The sequence below is a fragment of the Neopelma chrysocephalum genome, unplaced genomic scaffold (assembly GCF_003984885.1).
Source record: "Neopelma chrysocephalum unplaced genomic scaffold, ASM398488v2 Primary Assembly neopelma1_200, whole genome shotgun sequence".
NCBI lineage: Eukaryota > Metazoa > Chordata > Aves > Passeriformes > Pipridae > Neopelma > Neopelma chrysocephalum.
In genome coordinates, this window is record NW_020897862.1 from 1,581,389 (window position 1) to 1,598,940 (window position 17,552).

General features: G+C 48.0%; 1 protein-coding gene across 1 annotated transcript; it reads right to left on the reverse strand.

Moving 5' to 3' along the window:
- Positions 1–710: 710 nt before the first annotated feature.
- On the reverse strand, positions 711–17,366 carry CLCN6 (chloride voltage-gated channel 6). Its single transcript, XM_027702961.1, has 23 exons — positions 17,263–17,366; positions 16,489–16,548; positions 15,430–15,495; positions 14,819–14,884; positions 14,068–14,134; positions 13,563–13,669; positions 13,212–13,338; positions 12,636–12,703; positions 12,481–12,539; positions 11,676–11,808; positions 11,200–11,313; positions 10,757–10,923; positions 9,745–9,871; positions 9,500–9,626; positions 9,031–9,184; positions 8,771–8,930; positions 8,527–8,633; positions 7,769–7,955; positions 7,196–7,353; positions 6,267–6,423; positions 5,564–5,671; positions 5,084–5,209; positions 711–3,779 (listed from the first exon to the last, which is right to left on the reverse strand). The coding sequence occupies exons 1-23, from the start codon at positions 17,338–17,340 to the stop codon at positions 3,699–3,701; spliced, it is 2,604 nt and encodes an 867-aa protein (XP_027558762.1). The 5' UTR covers positions 17,341–17,366; the 3' UTR covers positions 711–3,698.
- Between the last annotated feature and the right edge of the window lie 186 nt (positions 17,367–17,552).

Sequence of the window (17,552 nt, forward strand, 5' to 3'; positions counted from 1 at the left end):
GTGGCACTTCTTGTTCAGCTCCCAAGCACAAACTTTCTCCCATCCCCTCACAAAAGATGGTTTTACCTATTTCAGGCTTTCCCTGGCATTACACAGACACAGGGGAGAGCCAGAGGGCAGGAGCCAGACAAGCTGTGGAGTGTTAGACTGCATCAGAGTTATGTGCATCCTGTACAACACAGCCCTTGATCCAGAAAAACATGGAAAGGCTGTGAGATTTTGGGGTCAGGTATTTCTGCAGTGCTCAAAGACTGCATTTACTGACATTTTCGGCCTGCAAGCGTGTGATGAAAGCTCAAAAAGTGTCACAAAATACTTTTCTGTAAGACAGACAGCAGGACAAAAGCAGGAAAGATAGCCACAAACTAAATAAAAGTTTAAATTAAGATTTTTTTCACATCCTGGAGAAGCCACCTGAAAAACAAGAGGTGCCACACTGCACTCTGAGCCTCTTTCATCAACTTACTGGGAGGAAGGTGAGTTCTCAGGTAAGGAAAGCAGCACCATGTGCACAATTCAGGTCCTTATCAAACTCTGGGAATTCCCTCCTTTGATACAGCTGTTGTGGGAGAACATGGAATTACAGTGGTCACAACCTAAAGGATCACACGTTCCTCTCTGCCCACCCCCAGAGCACCCTCTGCACAAACTGTAGATCCAGACAGCTCATAAATAGCAACTACTCAACTCCCTCAAATCATGCTCTTGGATGTTGCCATGTTCTACTAGTTTTATTATCATAAAGGGCAAAAATAAAACAGTGCTAGAAACATCAAAAGGGCAAAAATAAAACAATACTAGAAACATCAAAAGGCCTTGAAAGTGCTGAAGGAGACACACAAACATTTTACTCTCAGACATGTTATGGTTCACATGAATACTTCCCAAGTGCCATAGTTCAAATAAAAATATATTCATACAAATTTAAAAAAAATACAATTTATATACACCATGGAATTAGCTTACATCGTTTCATAACGAAAAAACAGTGCAAAAAAACAAATGGAAAGGTAAGTTGCTACCATTGGAATGGCTCACAGTAATCAACAATTCAAAACTGCATCATTAACACTGCACAGGAGACCACAGGGCAGGGGAGAAGGCCCCAGACTAACCCTCTAACCCTGCCATCAGAACTAATCCAGTTCTGGGTTATTATTCTTTTAGTGTTGCTCTGAGTAAAAGGTTACAGGCACCTATGTTAGAGTTTCTTGGTAAATCACTAAGCAACCAGAGCCAGAGTGGAAGCAGTTAGTGTGTTGTAAGAAAGGAATTAAATGACCAAAGTGTGAGAATGAGACTGATTCAACACAAGCCCCTTGGCATCAGCCTCAGCAGAAGGGAAATGCTGCATCTCAAACGTCAGGTGAACTTGTAATTCCCTCTCTGCAGGCCACAGAACAGCAACTGCACACTGAGATTTCCCTTTAAAGCAGCTGACAGGGTCACCCACCAGCCTCATTTAAAACTTCCATACTGAAAGAATGAAAGGGTGTGTTTTCCAGCTGAAGCATTCGAATAAGATGCCCAGGCAGAGCAGACAGAGCTGACAGCAGGTTGGAGGCAAGTGCCTTCTCATGGGGAAGCAGCTGGTGCTCAGAAAAACCCTGACAAGATTCTCCAGCTTGCCTTGTCCGGATTGCCCAACTCCAGCCTCAGTAGTGATGACAAGGCATCCTGCAGCAAAATAGCCTGCAGTTTGTGTACAGAAATAAAGCAGGACCAGCTCAGGGCCAACAATCTAAGGAGCCCTATTCATGTGAAGAGAAGGAAACTTCCACACACATTCATTCAACCTGAGGAAGAGGGAGAACATTTGTCATAGAGAGACACAGGTGCTCTAAGAGGACAGGATTGCTAATTCCACATCAGAGTGATCTGAAATCCCACAGAAACAGGATTTCTGTGATTTGTAACCACCCAGAAGCACAAATCCTCTGAATGAAAGGCAGGTTAATGGAAGCACATTTCAAACCTACCGCCCAGCTTCAGGGAGTGCAAAAGGGTGCTGGAAGTTTCTTGGGATAGCTCAGTGCAAGACCAGAGCTCAGGAAATACAGGTATTTTAGACACCACCTGCAGAGACTATCCAGAGAGAACAAACATCCTCACTCTACTTACAGGGAAAGAACTTGCAAATCAAGAGTAATAGCTGGTGCCAACTCCTATGCTCTAAGGAAATACAGAAATACAGAAAATCAATGTCTGACTTCCTTCTGTCCCAAGTCCCACCCAGCCAGCTCCTCATGGCAGACAACAGGTTAACTGGAGGGCTCAGAGGCCGTGTAGAAGCTTTTCTGGGATACATTCCCCATGTTCCTTGGCCCAGCCTCTTGGCTGAGGGAATGCTCTGTGCTTTATCAAGCCAATCAGCTCTGCAGCCCCTGGAGGCACAAGGCTGGCTTCCCACTGAGGGTTATCTGCACACAAACTCAGGAGGGCAGGTGCCTGCTGGAACAATGCAGGTGCTGGCCAGGATGGTACCTGCTAAAGCACTGAACTGGCTGCAACTGGCTCCTAATGCTGATTGCTGCAGTTGCAAACATTATCCCAAGCATTTTTAGAGCACTTATCACCTGCAGCAAGTCCTGCCTTATCCACCAGCACCAAGTATCTCTCCTGTAGGGCAGCCTGAAGCTACAGCAGCTCCTCTCATGACAGAGATCCAACCAAGCCTTGAGACCATCTGCTCTATTTGCCTCCAGAAAGCAACACCTCTCCATGCTCTGAGGACCTGGAGTTCCCTGGTCTGTAACTCCAGCTGGGAAGGTGTCCCAGGCTCTCACTGCTAGACCAGGACAAGGACAAAGTGCCTACAAATGCCCAAGAAATGCAGGGGTGTCAGTGACAAAGTGGAGTGCCACAAAGTGCCTTGGAAGAGTCTCTGACAGGGAGATAATAGCAAGAGCTAACAGAGATCTCCCTTCTCTGAGATGCATTGCAAATGTATTAAATACTTATAAACCCAAACAGTAAAATTTAACAATTTTTGAGCTCCTGATTTGTTGAGCTGCTCTCAAAAGTCGTCTGTCAAAAACATCACAGAAGGGACATTTCCCCATGAAAGAAGTAGAGAAATTAGGAACAAATGAAGCTAGTGTGGAAAAACATGGGCAACTGGGAGCACTTGCAAAGAGAGGTATATGTCCAAAAAGCTGGATTTTTTTAATACTGCTTTTGAGAAAAGCCATCCTGCAGAGTAGCTCTTGGATATCTGCAAACCCCAGTATCTCCTCTCAGCCTCGACAGCAACCCCCTTCTCACACAAATAAGGCAACAGTTGCAGGAACAAGGGAGGAATAGGAAAAGGGAGTCATACAGGAGGAAGGGAATGATGCTGCAGTTCTCTGCACAGGACACAGGGGAGTTTGATGGTTCTTCCTTCCAACTCTTAAAAACAACCCAAACCAAAACGGCAGAACACACAGTGCCAGGACAACATCTGATGGAAGGAGGAAACTGGGGGACAGGGAAAGAAAACACCTGGATAAAGAGTGGTCAAACCAAGTGCCTGAGACCAATCAACAGCCCTGGGCTCAGGCAGCTCCTCTAATTCTCTGGCTAGCAAGATGTTTTCCAGTTCCCCAGGCTTGGTATGCACGTGAGAAGCCAAACTGCAGGGCTTGGGCCTTTGGGGTCCCAGCAGGATGCGAGCGCGTGTGCGGGGAGGAGGCCACACCAGCAGTGGGGCAGGGGCTTCAGATGGTCTGGTAGTGCTGCCTCAGTCTTGCCTGCAGGAATTCGTGGGTCAGGTTGTGCCGAGTGATTATCCCAACAATCTTAAAGAGGGAGAAAAGAGGAAAAAGAGACACAAGTCAGTGTCAGAGATGTGCCACTGAGACGAGCATGGCAGAGCTGTTGTTCTTTACAACCCCCTGGAAAGGGGAAACCTGTAAGTAGTTCTTGACCAATGCTGAGTTAGGGTGGGTTCAAGTTCAAATCTCATAGAAACAGTGCCCCCCTCCCTCTCCCAGCATTTATTTCCAGGCAAGACACTGTTTTAACTACACCTGAACAGAGAGCTTAACCATTGCTGTCATGTCAGCACACAGCAGTAATTACTCCTGCCCAGGAAGGGAAATCCTGTTCATGTCAGACAGCTTACAGATGTAACTAAATCCTTTGGGAAGTGAAAACTGCAATTGGAAATAACAAAGCTGTCTTTTATGGCTTCATTCAAGACATTTCTGGTATCCCACATGACATGATTACAGATAGCTCCTATCACACACATCCTGGGAAGCTCTAAAGGCCAAACAGAAATGGGTGAGATTAGGTAAGTGGTGGCTGCACACTGGCAGGTGGCAAAAGGGACCTTCTCCCAGCCTGCTGCTGAAGCAGTAAAGCACACATTTACACACTGGAAGAGTTTAGAACTAGGCTGTTCTCTAGTACTGCAAAAGCATCAGGTACTAAACGTGGAACCAGCCAACACCTCTTGTCCAACTCACAGGTTCTGCAGAGTAGCTATGGGGAACCCCAAGAGGCAGAAAAAGCAGTGCTGCCTCACACAGACCAGTTCAGGCTTAAGGGAAACAGTTTCTCCTTATGTTTGTAGGAGGCTGCTGACATCTACTGACTGGTCCTGAGCATCGTAGATGGCAGAGACAAGGACAAACATGAATCAAGCACAAACCATTTAAACACTCCTTTACTTTGCTGCTCCCATGAGTAGGAACAGAATGAAAGTTCCCTTCCTGCAGAAAACCCTCCTGCCCAAACACACAGGAAACTTTACTCTTGGCCCTGAATTAAGCTGTCAAAGAGGAAGGCAAAGTAGTGGCCTCTGATGAGCTCAAGGCTCCTCAACAGATACAAGATTGTAAGAGCTTCCACATGCTGCAAACCTGAGAGAGGAGATGCATGTCCTGCCTTTTGCAGGTAAAGGGGAAGCAGGCTGGGGCACAAAATGCAGTAAAAAAAAATCACAGTAATTGACAACACCTCAGGACCCTAAGAAGATCACATTCCAACTTCTTTAGAGCACTTGTTTAATGTTAAAAGAGATCTTAACTGTTCCAAAGGCAGAAAACACACAGAGGCTTCCTTGCTCAGCTAAGACAAGATGGAGATAAGGACCCACCTCTCCAACCGCGTTCACAACCGGTAAATGCCGGAGCCCCATCGTCCTGAACAGGTTGAAGACTTGTGACACGTGAGTATTTGGAGAGACAGTAAAGGGTGATGGGTTCATGTATGGGGTGACATCCTAAGGAAGAAAAGCAATCACGTTATTTACAAGAGGCATTTTCACTATCTCTGGGAATCACCAACAAGCAATTCCTACAAGCCCTGTCTGTAATGCACCAATCTCTGGAGAGGGTATGGGACCGTGAGCATCTTCTATTTCTGCACAAGATGAAATTATTTTGCTTTGGTTTGGAAGGAATTTAAACTGGACAGGCAACACCTTATTCTAGAAGTAAAGCACCTGCGGAAGCTGTTACCTCATGGCTTGATTTCCACATGCAGAGAAGGCTGAGTGCATGAGGAGCACGAGATGCTGGTCACTAAACCAAAGGGGGGAGTTAAACATGCTCTGTCACTGTAGTGCCCATCTTACCACTATCATGCGAGGGTTCAGCAGAGTGAGGTCCAGGTCATGGATATCGGGGTAGCGAGGGTAATCCTCCGACATCTCTGCGTGGGACAGACGGGGCTGACTCGCACTCTGCCAAGGAAACAAACCCCACTGAAATCCCCCAGGTGCCACCATCCCACACAGGTACCTCTCAGTGCAAACCCAAACCTATACAGGCAGAGAACAGTCCTGCTCCCCAACCTCTGACAGACCTCCCCTCGACACTGGAGGGCAGCAGGAGATCAGCCTTGTGGGAGATGGGCCTCTCAGCTCACACTGATCTCAGTGACACAGCTGACACTCCTCTGGTAAGACCCGGGCACACAGCATAAAAAAAACCAGTATGCACTGCTGGGTGCTCTGTTTGTATTTGATATCTGCCTCCCATTCTCCAGTTCTGACAGGATGGCATCTTTAATGCAACAAATGGGTCTGCTGGTTTACTTTTTTAACAACAGCTGTCGGCTTTTCCTGGGGATACTTAAACAGCAATTCAATTCCCTTTATTCTAAGAGCTGCAAGGGAGAACTCACAGTACTTGTCTGCAGCTTTTAAAACACACAGGCATTCCTTAAAGTGTAAAAATAAGTAAATTCTTTTTGGCAGCCCATAAATATAGTTCCCAACCTCCTCGGCTGAGAGGGCAGGGATGTCTCTGCTACAATTCCCAACTAGGAATACTCACCGACTGGCTCTCGGAGTAGCAAACCCCCCTGTCAAGGAGGGTGACCAGCTGTGAGCGCAGGATCAAGCCATGGAAGGTCAAGGGTCTGAATCGTTCCTCCATGGTCCACTCCTCACTGGGAGACTGGTCAGGGTACAGGTTGGGGTAGGGAGTGTATCTGTGAGGGATTTAACACCACGTGTTATAAGCTGCATGAACCTAAGGAGAGCCATACACCCCTGCTTCCAAAACAGCAGCTATTTCAGCAATTTGCAACCTTCTCCTGAACATTTGAGGGACTCTTGATAGAGGCAAGCAAACCTTTACTCCACAAAGCAAAACAGCAGAGAGGGGTCAAGAGCCATTATGTAGTCAACCACAGCAGCAGAATGGAGAGCCTCCTAACTCTCAATTTCTAATCATTTGCTACTAAAGCAATTTTCGTTGCCAAATTATTCAGATTCTAATAAAAGCTGAAGCATCTGGCAAAATGTCAGGGTCAGGATGCCACTCATGAGAGTCACAATCACTAACTTAGAAAATGATTCACTACACTGGGCTTCTCCTTGGAAGAAACATAAGCCTGGTGACTCAGCCCAGTTACCAGAACGGTGGTATCAGTATCATGGCACCAGGTCATTAGCTGGGATAAGTGAGCTTTGCAGAGCCCTCAGGTTTTTGCAGACAAGAGGACATCGATTTCTACAGAGAAGAGATCTCCCCAGGTATTCCATCCTCTCCAGGAAATATTTCTGGGAATTTAACAGGCTGGACATAAGCCATTAGCCTGGGACTCACTCACAGGTGTGAGCCCCAGTACAGGCTGATGAGACCTGACAAGTCACTTCTAAAACATGGACAACAGCACTATTTCCTCTGACATATGGAATGACAGGGACTATATGAAGCACTGGAACACATCTCAACATATGGAAATACCAGGATCTCACCTCCTCTCCAGCATCTGCTGCAGCAGATCCTCCTTCTCGGGAGGCTCCTCCGTGGCTATGTGCTCGTCACACATGTTCCGCAGCTCGCTCGAGGGGTAGGACTTCATGGACTGGCTGCGCTTGCGCTGCTCCCCGGCTCGGGTCAGGATGCTGGATTTCTGGATACAACAAACACTTTTCAGATACTCACCAACCAAGTCAAGTTATCCAAGAGTGACTGTGAACTATCTGATCATAGCTTTGTGCCACCAGATAAGATGTTCCTGAACGAGTGCTGCAGGACTTGTAGGAACAGCCAATAGACTGTGCTGTGGTGCCAAATTCTGCTTCCCCTTAACCTAAAACAGGTCATTTTGTCCTCTTAACTTTGTCCTCTAGGAACACAGCCCACTCTTCTGCCTTTATCATGACCCAGAGAATGGGATGAAATTGAGTTCTCAAAAATTTTGTGTTACAGTAAGTGCTTCTCTCTGACCTGAGTTCTGCACAGCAGCCTAGATAACTAAAGCAAGGCCCTCCACCTGCAAAACAAAGCTCCCTACCCTTCAACTTATCAAACAAGCAACTGTTTACCTTGAATTTGATGTTGTTACTTATGAGCTGATTTCCCTTCATGAACTCCCTCTCGTTGCCCCTGTTCTCAGTGACCACAGGGAAGGCGTGATGGACAGTCGTGCGCAGGATGCTCACGAGGGACTGGATCCGGGTGTGAGGGTACACGTAGGTCAGGTTGGGTTCCATGATGTCACTGGCTCGTAGCCTGAAATAACAGAAATCCAAGACTGCTGCATGCATCACATCAGTGACAGTGATGGACAAACAAGACAACAAGCCAGTCCCAAAATGAGATCCTGAAGGAGTCTGCTGCAGTTTAGTTCTGCCAGCTCCTTGTACCCGTGTGCTCACCTTCACTGTGGTATCAGCAGTGATGGCACAATCCATTTTTTAAATTTTTTTTTTAACAGAACAATGTATCAATAATGTAATATAGGAAAGGGAAAATGTTCCAACTTATAAGAAGTGTTTAAACACTATTGGGAAAAGAAGACAGGTGGGAAGATAACATTCTGCAAGAAGAAAAGTCAGTGGAACATTTTCACAGAGTTCTTGCTAAACCTCACAAATCCACCCCTCAGATCTCCACGCATACACCCCTCCTCAGAAAGGTCTTCAGCATCTCCTTCCTGATGAACAACTCCCAACTTCATTCACAGCAGCCCTCACAGCTGCTCCTCAGAGCAGCCAGGCTTGTTGGAGGTAAAGCATCATCCCCCTGAACTAAAGCTTTTCTGAACTCTAACCCACAGCCTTGTCAAGAGGAGCAGCCTTACTTATCCATTTCCACCTCTGTTTCCCACTCCAGAAGAGGCACTCCTCGCAAGTTCACATGGATGTCATAGATGCCTTTGTTGAAAAAGTCTCCTGTCCACTTGGCTACCTGCAGAGCAAACAAAAGGCTTGTCGCTCCAAGTACCAGACTCCTTGGCTTATGACAGCCCCAGAAGGAACAGAGATTCAGGGCCAGCAGATGTTCGAGCAGCCTGCAGGAAGGCAGAGCTAAGGCCCTGCACTGACCATGAGGGTGATCATGATGGGGAGCCCGTAGGTGATCTCGTTGGTGGACTCGATGAGGATGACGGTCAGGCTGATGGTCATGCGGACCACTCCTCCCAGGAACGCCGCGGCCCCGATCAGCGCGAAGGTTCCCGAGTAGATGTGATCCAGGCCGATGTAACTAGGGCAGAGCACAGAGCCCACAGGTCAGAAAAACCTGCCTGAGAGCCCAGGGTGCACCTGCAGCACGTCCCTCACACACACACACACTCTCGATGCACCTTTTGAGGAGGTTGGCGACCAGGCGTCCGAAGGCAGCCCCACAAAGCAGTGATGGCACAAACAGACCACTGGGCACAGAGATCCCATATGTCCAGCAGGAGAGTAAGAAATAGAGAAGGAAGAACAGGGACAGGGTGACTGGGCTGAAAGTACCTGCAAACACAAGAAGAATCATGACTGAAGAGGCACGGGTGTGTCAGACAAACACAGTCTTGCACCATCCACCCCACAGCTCACAGCAGGCTCATCTCATGACAGCTACTGAGTCTTCCAGTCCAAACACACATGCAGACAATGAATAAGTGAAAAGAGAGGAAAAGCAGGCCTTTCTTCCCATGAAGGAGACTTTCACTAGTTGCACTAGAGCCATGAAGGCCACCTTCATGGTGCTTATGACAAGGCTGTTCCAGGCAAGATGAAGCTCTGAAGCCTAAACATGGGATGGGGCACTGTCCCCTTACTACTCACCATCCTGGTGGAAGAGCTGCAGGATAGCTGACTCCTGAGGGTTGAAGAACAGCGTGGCCATGTCATTGTAGGTCTCATTCGGGCAGAAAAATGTTTTGATGCTTGAATTTATATCCTCTGACATATCCTAATGCAGGACACACAAGACAAGAAGACTTAAAAGCCACTGTCTCCTACCATTAGCCTTGGGCAGACTGGGAGTAACCCTATGACAGGGAATGTAATCCTCACATGAGATCCCTCACCTGCAGGCTCAGGGTGTCGTTGCCACTGTGACTGCTGGAAGACATCTGCCTGCATTCCCCCAGGACCATGGAGGCTACAAAGACCACAACCGTGGTGGTCAGTGACACCAGCAGGCTCTCCAAGACCCTGAAAGGCACAACAGAAACCACACTGAGGCCACACTCAGCACTATAACCCAGTCCCAGCCCTGGACATGACTTTGACTGCTGCTTCTTGCAGCCTTGTCACCACAGCTTAGCAGCAGAACAGGGGACACTGCACATCAAGTTGAATTATGACTTGGCTCCCAGGAATTGCCTTAACTCCCCTTTTTAATTGCTTGCCCCAAAAAGGAGCTATTTCTGCCCAGAGAACACATAGCAGGCACACATAAAAAGCCCCAGGGAAGGGCTCAGTGAAGAGGCTGTTCACATGGAAACAATGTTCTGTACATCCTTACAGGGCAAAAGGACAGACAGGGCTGGACAGGATGATGCATAGTCTCATAATCTCTCTTCTAACTGCTGAAATACACTTCTTTTTCTTTTTAAACCTGAGCTTCTTATTTAGGAATTGTCTAGAGCAAACAAACAGCTACTTTCCAGAACAACATGGCATTTCCCTCTCTAAATAGCACAGATATTACCTCAGTTGTGGATTTAATTAACCAAGATAATTTAAAAAAAAAAAGTGAGATCAGTTATTCCTTTCACATCTGTTTGGACATGACATAAAAAAAATCCTGCATGGAGACAAAGCTCCATTATAAAGAGCTCCCTTCACTGCCCCTGTAACAGGGGTTGCAGCTCTCCCTGTACTACCAGAGTAAGTACAAAAATGCACAGGGACTGTAACATCTGGTTTCTGGTGTTCACTTTAAGTTCTATGGGGACTTTGTCTTGTGATTTTTAAAATAACATGTCTGGGATTTCCTCCAATCCTACACACTGAGTCTTCTACCTTGATGCTTGTGCTTTGGGACCCTGAACACAGATGAGAGATCCCTGTACAAACTCAAGACAGAATAAATACCTGACCAGCTTTGGCTTGGGATGCACGTTCCGCATGCGGTATCTGGCCAGTCTCTTGTTCAGGCAGTTAAAGGTGGCTCCGAGAAGGCCTCCTACAATCCCCATCAGAATGAAGAAGCCCAAGTCCACAGCTGTCCAGAGGTGGCATTTCTTATCAGACTCAGAGCACTGCGTGCAGAAAAACACAAAAAAAGGCATTACAGTAGTTGCTGCAATTTCCTACCAACACTTCTGTCTCCATAGCGGATTTTGAGCAGCTGTGACCAAAGGGGAACAATTCTGTCTGAGGATATGATATCAGTGCACTGATACAATACAATGATTGAGAATCAACTGCCCTGCACTGAAAGACAAGCATGTATCAAAAAACCCCAAACCCAAACTAACAGAAAGAAAACACTGAACGATCAAGAAAATAACAGAAATAACAACGCTAAATCTCACCTTAAACTCGCCAAAGTTCAGCAGCCCTGGGAGCTGGAAAGACCCCCAACTTCCAAACTGAATCCCAGAGCGGAAAAAATTCAGGGTGAAGGTGGCAGCCATGGAACAGAAAAGCTGTCGAAGTAAAAAAAAATAAAAAAAGGAAGAAGAAAAGACTTACAAAATTAGGACTGGCACAGTCAGCTCTTTCTGGAGACTTATGCCTGGGGAAGGGACTGCAAAGAGCCCAGGCACAAAAGCCCTTTCTCCCAGGTACATTAAATCTGCTGCCTAGAGTTGTCCCGCAATTCCAGACAGTACCAGACTCATCTCTGCTCTTGATTTGAGCAGTCTGGAGCACTGACAGAGCAAGCACTCTCCCTCCTGCCAGGAGAGCTCAGAAGAAGACAGGACAATCTGAATGACCTCATGGACAAGCCCTCCCAAGGGGAGCCCTCTTCCCAAGGAACAGACACACAGAAAGAATCACCACTCACCACTTTCCATGTAAGCCCCTGGTTCCAGAAAGAGGAACCTTCTTCCAAGCTGAAAAGAGTGCCTCCAATTGGGGCTCCAAAGGCAGCTGCAACCCCTGCAGCCGCTCCAGCAGATACAAAATCCCTTTTATCCCTGAAATGAAGAGGAAAACAATCCCAGTTTAGCAAATTAGAGCTCTCAGGATGCTTAGGTTCTGCAACTTAAAGAGACCATTCCCATTTATGGATATATCCCAGGGATACAGGAGTGACAGCTGGGAGAAGTGCTGGCCATGGCAGACACCACCATTTGTTCATTAAGTTGTTGCAGCATGATGCTCTTTCTGTAGGGCACCAACACAGAGCAAATTCTGGCACTACCCAACTGTCTAGTCCATGAGGAACCATCCCAAACCACAGGATTCCAGCATCACTTGAAAGAATTAGAGAGAAAAAGGCAAGAATTTGTTCACATTGAGGTGAACCAGCCTTCTCTGTAGTATATCCTGGCCATGAGGGGTGAGTAACTGAGCTTGCTCCCAACAATGAAGCCATTTAACCACCCAGATTAAAGGTTTTAACAGATTAAAGGTTTCAAATCGGTAGAGATTTGCTAAGTAGTACAAGAGAACATCTATGAACATGGAGACCAGAGCAGCAGGGAAGAGTCACGTCCTGGTGTTGTCTTGCTGCAGAATGAAACTGCAGGACACTAGAGAGAAACTGAGAAAACAACTGACTGTTTCAGCCCAGCCCACCACCCTTCTCCCAGGGAAGTCTGCTCACTCCTCCTCCTCTCCCCTCCTCCACAGCCTGGGTACAGTACCTGTCACTGCGGAAATAGGGAAAGTTAAATTGGATCTTCCTCAAAGAGATGCTCTGGAACTACAAACAAAGTAAAGATTTAGAAACACAGGAGATGGAAACTTACTCTTACAAAGCAGTGGCGTGACCAGGACAGTGACCCAGGCCAGCACTAACCTGTGGCAAGCCTGCACCCACGACAGCACCACTGTGAATCATTGGACCCTCCTTCCCAACAAAAAGACCTGGAAAAACAGAATTAATGAGGCAACGCTTTCCTCATCACCACCCTCCCTTGCTGACAACACCAGAAGAGATCATCTCCCCACTTCCATGCCATGGCACAGGTCCCTGTGCCAAGCCTGCAGCACCTCACAAGGAGATGCTGATCCCCTGCCCCCTCGACCCTCCAAATGTTTGTGAAGACTTGCAGACTTTGCATTCCAAGTGGGTGGAATCATTGAAAGACAACTGTTACAAGGACTCTGAACTCTCCAGGTTATTCTGCCCCGCTGCCTAGAACACAGCTGCCTTCTGGCTGCTCCAGACAGCGTGTCCTGGAAAATTCTCAGGACATCCTCTTAGACAGTCACGTCTGACAAGCCCACTCAGAAAAAACCCTGTTCTCCTCATAGTCCTGATCCTCCTGGCTATTTTCTACTCTATAAATGCATTCAGGGCTCATGACTCTGCTCCAGCCCACCAAAATAATTTTACTGGAAAGGGAGGATAAGCCTTGTGTGCCCTCCTTACCTCCAGCCACACTGAAGAGCACTCCCATGGCTTTGCACACCACCGTCCGCAGACGCACCACCCCTGGCACCTTCACCCCGTTGAGGTAGCACTTAATTTCAGGAATTCCTGATCCAGCTGCTACAGGCTGCAGGAAAGAAACACTGTGCTGCACTGATTTCATACCTGACCAACAACATCTCATCAGAGAGCAAGGGACCAAGAGGCCCTGCTTAGCTAAATCAATGAGCACTGTAAAGTTAGTTTGATGTCTTGGGGCAGAAAGTGCTTCTCGCAAGGATATTTCATACCCAGGGCCTGTGTGAGAGGAAAGGGAGGCTGTGTGAGGAGCAGCAATGAGTGAAGTCTTACTTGGATCAGGACCAGAAGACTGGCAAGGAAAACAAAGGTCAGGTTGAACCCCAGCAGCTCCAGCAAGGACAGTGCAAGGCAGCCTTTCTCAGAGCATTCCTCCACCGCTGCAGGGACGGTCAAGGAAAACAACAACATTCCCCACACCAACACACAATCACTTGATAATGTCTGGGTGTCCCACCAGCATCAGGAGCCAGGCCTGTGCTCCCTAATCCAGCTGACACAACCCATCAGGAAGCCAGGCTTCCTTTTCAGACCTCAAAACTGAGTTATGAGGAAGGGAAACCACTTATTCTTTCAGCCTCTGCTTATGTACCCAACACTGGAAACATTCCTTAGTTTCAAGGGCTGAATTACATAAGCGAGTTGAAAACTTGCTTAATCATGAACAACATGACCCATGGCAGAAGTGTGAGAGTCAGCTGTTCTGAGCAAGACAGGGGAACAGAAAAGAAAAGGTCACTTGAGTCTACCAGGGCCCCACACACGAGGAAAAAGATACAGCTTTGCACCAGCCGGAACTTGAGCTGCGTAAAGAGCCGCACGAAGAAATCCACAAACAGGCCCACCTGGGAAAAAAAGGCAGGATTGCCATCAGGAATTACTACATACAATAACAAAGACCACCCTCTAATAAGCCCTACCAGAAGTATGCACACATGGGAAGACAGAGGATGAAGAAGCCAAAAGAATCAACAGTCAGAGTAAAGTAACTTTGAAAGGTCAGATTTCCTCCCTCTCTCTTTCCCACTGGGACAGATCCAGCCTCGAATTATTCCTGAAGAGCTGTATTTCAGAGTACTAATCTGGCAGCACTTTTAACACCCTCAACATACTTCAGGGCACAGAAGAAAGCTGGTGTTTAACTGAGGCATACAGTCAGCTGAGCTAATTTTCAAAGCATGTGCAGTGACACTAATACTGCCAAACATGCACAATACAGTTCAACTATAAATTTGCACCCTTTTTTATTAAGTGCTCACTTTGGGCAAGTTTTCCTGTATGCAGAACTAAAGGATTTGCTAGAATACTTTACTAAGAAAACACAGCAAGTTCTAAAAGGAATAAAAGGCTTCTTGGAAAATCAACTAGCAACAACATGCTGTAATTCCCAAAAGACAACTCCAGCTTCTAAGCTCTCCACTTTATGAAAGAGAATGTTTCCTCCTCTTTACTCCTTGGCCACTGACTCCTAAATTATTCCTGCTTAGTCTCCTGAATTTTCCTCATTCCCCAAACAGCATGACCCTTACCAATCCTGTGCAGACTCCAATAGCAAAAACCAGCACCCACTTCACGGCTTCGTATCTCTGGGCTTTCTGTTTAGGGAGAGGATAAAAAAAGGAAAGAAAAAAAGTCAAGTCAAAGCAACACAAAAACAGGGATTGGAAAAAGGTGTTTTGGGGCTCCACAATTCAAGTACAGCCAGAGGGATAAATCAACAGAAGATGGTGACAACAGCAAACTGAAAATAGGGAACTGAAAGCGCTGAGCATCTCGCTCACTTTAAACCTGAGGATCAGAACAGATGCTGACCTATAATCTCCACACAGATCTTTATTCTTTTAGTAGGGAAAGCAAGATAACACATACAATTTCTTTCATAAAGAAGAAAAATCCCACAGAACTTCCTGCAGTGGAGCATTTTTAGAATCACAGGATGGTTTGGGTTGGAAGGGACCTTAAAGCTCATCTCATTCCACCCCCTGCCACAGGCAGGGACACCTTCCACTACATCAGGTTGCTCAAAGCCACATCCAACAAGGCCTTGAACACTTCCAGTGATAAGGCATTCACAGGTTCTCTGAGCAATTTCCACAGTTCTGGCTCTCAAGCTTAGGAAAAAGAAAGAACAAGATCCTACCTTATTGTCCAAGCCCTCCAAAACTTCCAAGTATGGGTCGTTGATACAGCGATCATAATCCAAGCTCTGAAATGCCAAAAGGTCAATTTAAGAGAAACAACTACAAGAGATTGTGCAAAAAAAGTATGGCTAGAAGGCCTTGTTAAAGATTACAGATTTTGCAAACAACAGTAGGAGAAAAAACTCCTGGAAACAATTTAAATTAAATATTTCTAGCAGAATCAGACCCTCAGAATCAGGGAGTGAAAGAACAGATGAATTTCACCGCCCAGGCTGAAAGACAGGGAATCAAGCAGAAGCCCAACTGAGTAATACGACTTTAAATTAAAGAAGCCACACTGTACAGATTTATACTTTACTTCTTGAAGTGCCTCCACTTTGACAGTGCAGGGGATAACACTGGATCTTTATATTTACCCTCTCACTACAACAGGAACACCAGATGGGAATTCCTCCCCAGCTGAACAGCATCAATTTCTCAGTTTATCACAGCAGGGAGTTAACAGCAATATAGTTTTCCAGGTGTACTCACAAAAACACCACTAGTTCTACCCACATCTTCACCTTTTCAAGCCAAGCAGTAACAGGCTTGGCTGGTGACACCCATTCAGGGCCACCATACAGCCATGCAAAACCCAAAAATCTCCTGTAATAAGCAGGATATGATGCATGGGAAGATCTGCTGTGATGACAACAGAGACAGCAGGAAGGCAACTGGGACCAAGCAGCTACAGATGCTTTCTACAGTCACAAGGAAACAAGGGCACTAGAGCCCGAAAATCTCACATTAAAGAAGTGGAACAATGCAGCAGACTCTGAAAACGAATTTTCTCAACAAGAGTCTGACATGAACAGCAGCTGTTCAAACTCAAAGGGCTTTACCCCAGAAATGAGGAGCAGTTCTTTGCAAGCACAGCATCTCTTGGTATTTCCACTGATGCCAATGCAGCCTAAGGATACATTTTGAGTACCTGCCCCATCATAAACTCAAACAGATCGAAACCCATCTCCAGTTCCTTTCACATTAATTTCAGAAGCTGCTCTCACTTAATTTCCCACCTCATAGTCTTTGCGGGGAAGGATCTCATCCTCCTCTTCATGAGTTTCTCCAAGGATTGTCTGCAAAACAAACAAATGTGGGAAAGGAAAACCATGAGGGGAATGGACGCATGTACAGGCACTCATGAGCACTGCCAGCAAGGCTAAAATTACAGAAGGCTTACACCAGTATTGCCTGTGAATTGAGAGTGTGGGTTACCAGACTATCACCTGCTTTAGGGCAACTCTACAGGGTCTTACCTTAGAGCCAGAATGCCCCACATCCCTTCTATACAGGAGCTCCCCACAGCAAAGTCCTACCCCACATCCCTTCACAGCAACAGGTTCCAGGGGAGCACAGGACAAGCAGCTTGCAGACACAGCGCCCTGTAATGCTGGGGTCAGAGACAGCCCCTGCCAGCATCTCCATCCCACACGAGGGAGGGGCAGCACCGGCCTCGGGGGTGGGGTACGAGGCCCACACAAAGAGCGCGGGGCAGGGACAGCGTGAGGTGCCGGGCCCGGCAGTGAAACGCGCGGGAAGGGGCTGAGGCGCCGGGCCGAGCATCCCTGAGGGGCTGGGCCGAGCGCGGGGTGAGGTACCGGGGACGAGGAACCCGGCCCAGCACCACAGCCCCACTCCCGCCCCCTCACCGCCCGCCCTCAGGCGCTCCCAGCGCCGGGCGGGGCGGGGCTGCGCCGAGGCCCGGCGCGAGGGGTCTCCGGCGGCACGGACGAGTTCGGGGGGCGGCGCGGGGCCGGCCGGGGGGAAGAGCGCGGGGGCCGCGGCCGTACCAGCTCCTCGGGGGTGCGGCTCTCCCGCTCGCCGCAGCAGCAGCAGCACAGCCCGGCCCCGCACCCGCACCGCGCCATCTTCACCGCGGGGCCCGCCCCGCCCGCGTCACCGCGCGCGCCGGCCCCGCCCACGGCTAGCCCCGCCCCGCCCGTGACCGCGCCCCCGAGACCGCGCGCGGCCACGCCCCGAAGCACGGTCTGGCCACGCCCACGAAAGCCCTGTCCGGCCCCGCCCCCGCGGTCCCGCCCGGCTCCGCCTGCTCCTGATCCTGTCCTGGTCCTCGTCCTGC

Coding starts and splice junctions, on each gene's coding strand:
- CLCN6 (XM_027702961.1), bottom strand. CDS start 17,340: ATGGCGCGGTGCGGGTGCGGGGCCGGGCTGTGCTGCTGCTGCTGCGGC. Junction 9,872..10,756: donor CCCAAGCCAAAGCTGGTCAG/GTATTTATTCTG, acceptor TGTGCCTTTCAG/GGTCTTGGAGAGCCTGCTGG. Junction 9,185..9,499: donor GCAGCTCTTCCACCAGGATG/GTGAGTAGTAAG, acceptor TTGTGTTTGCAG/GTACTTTCAGCCCAGTCACC.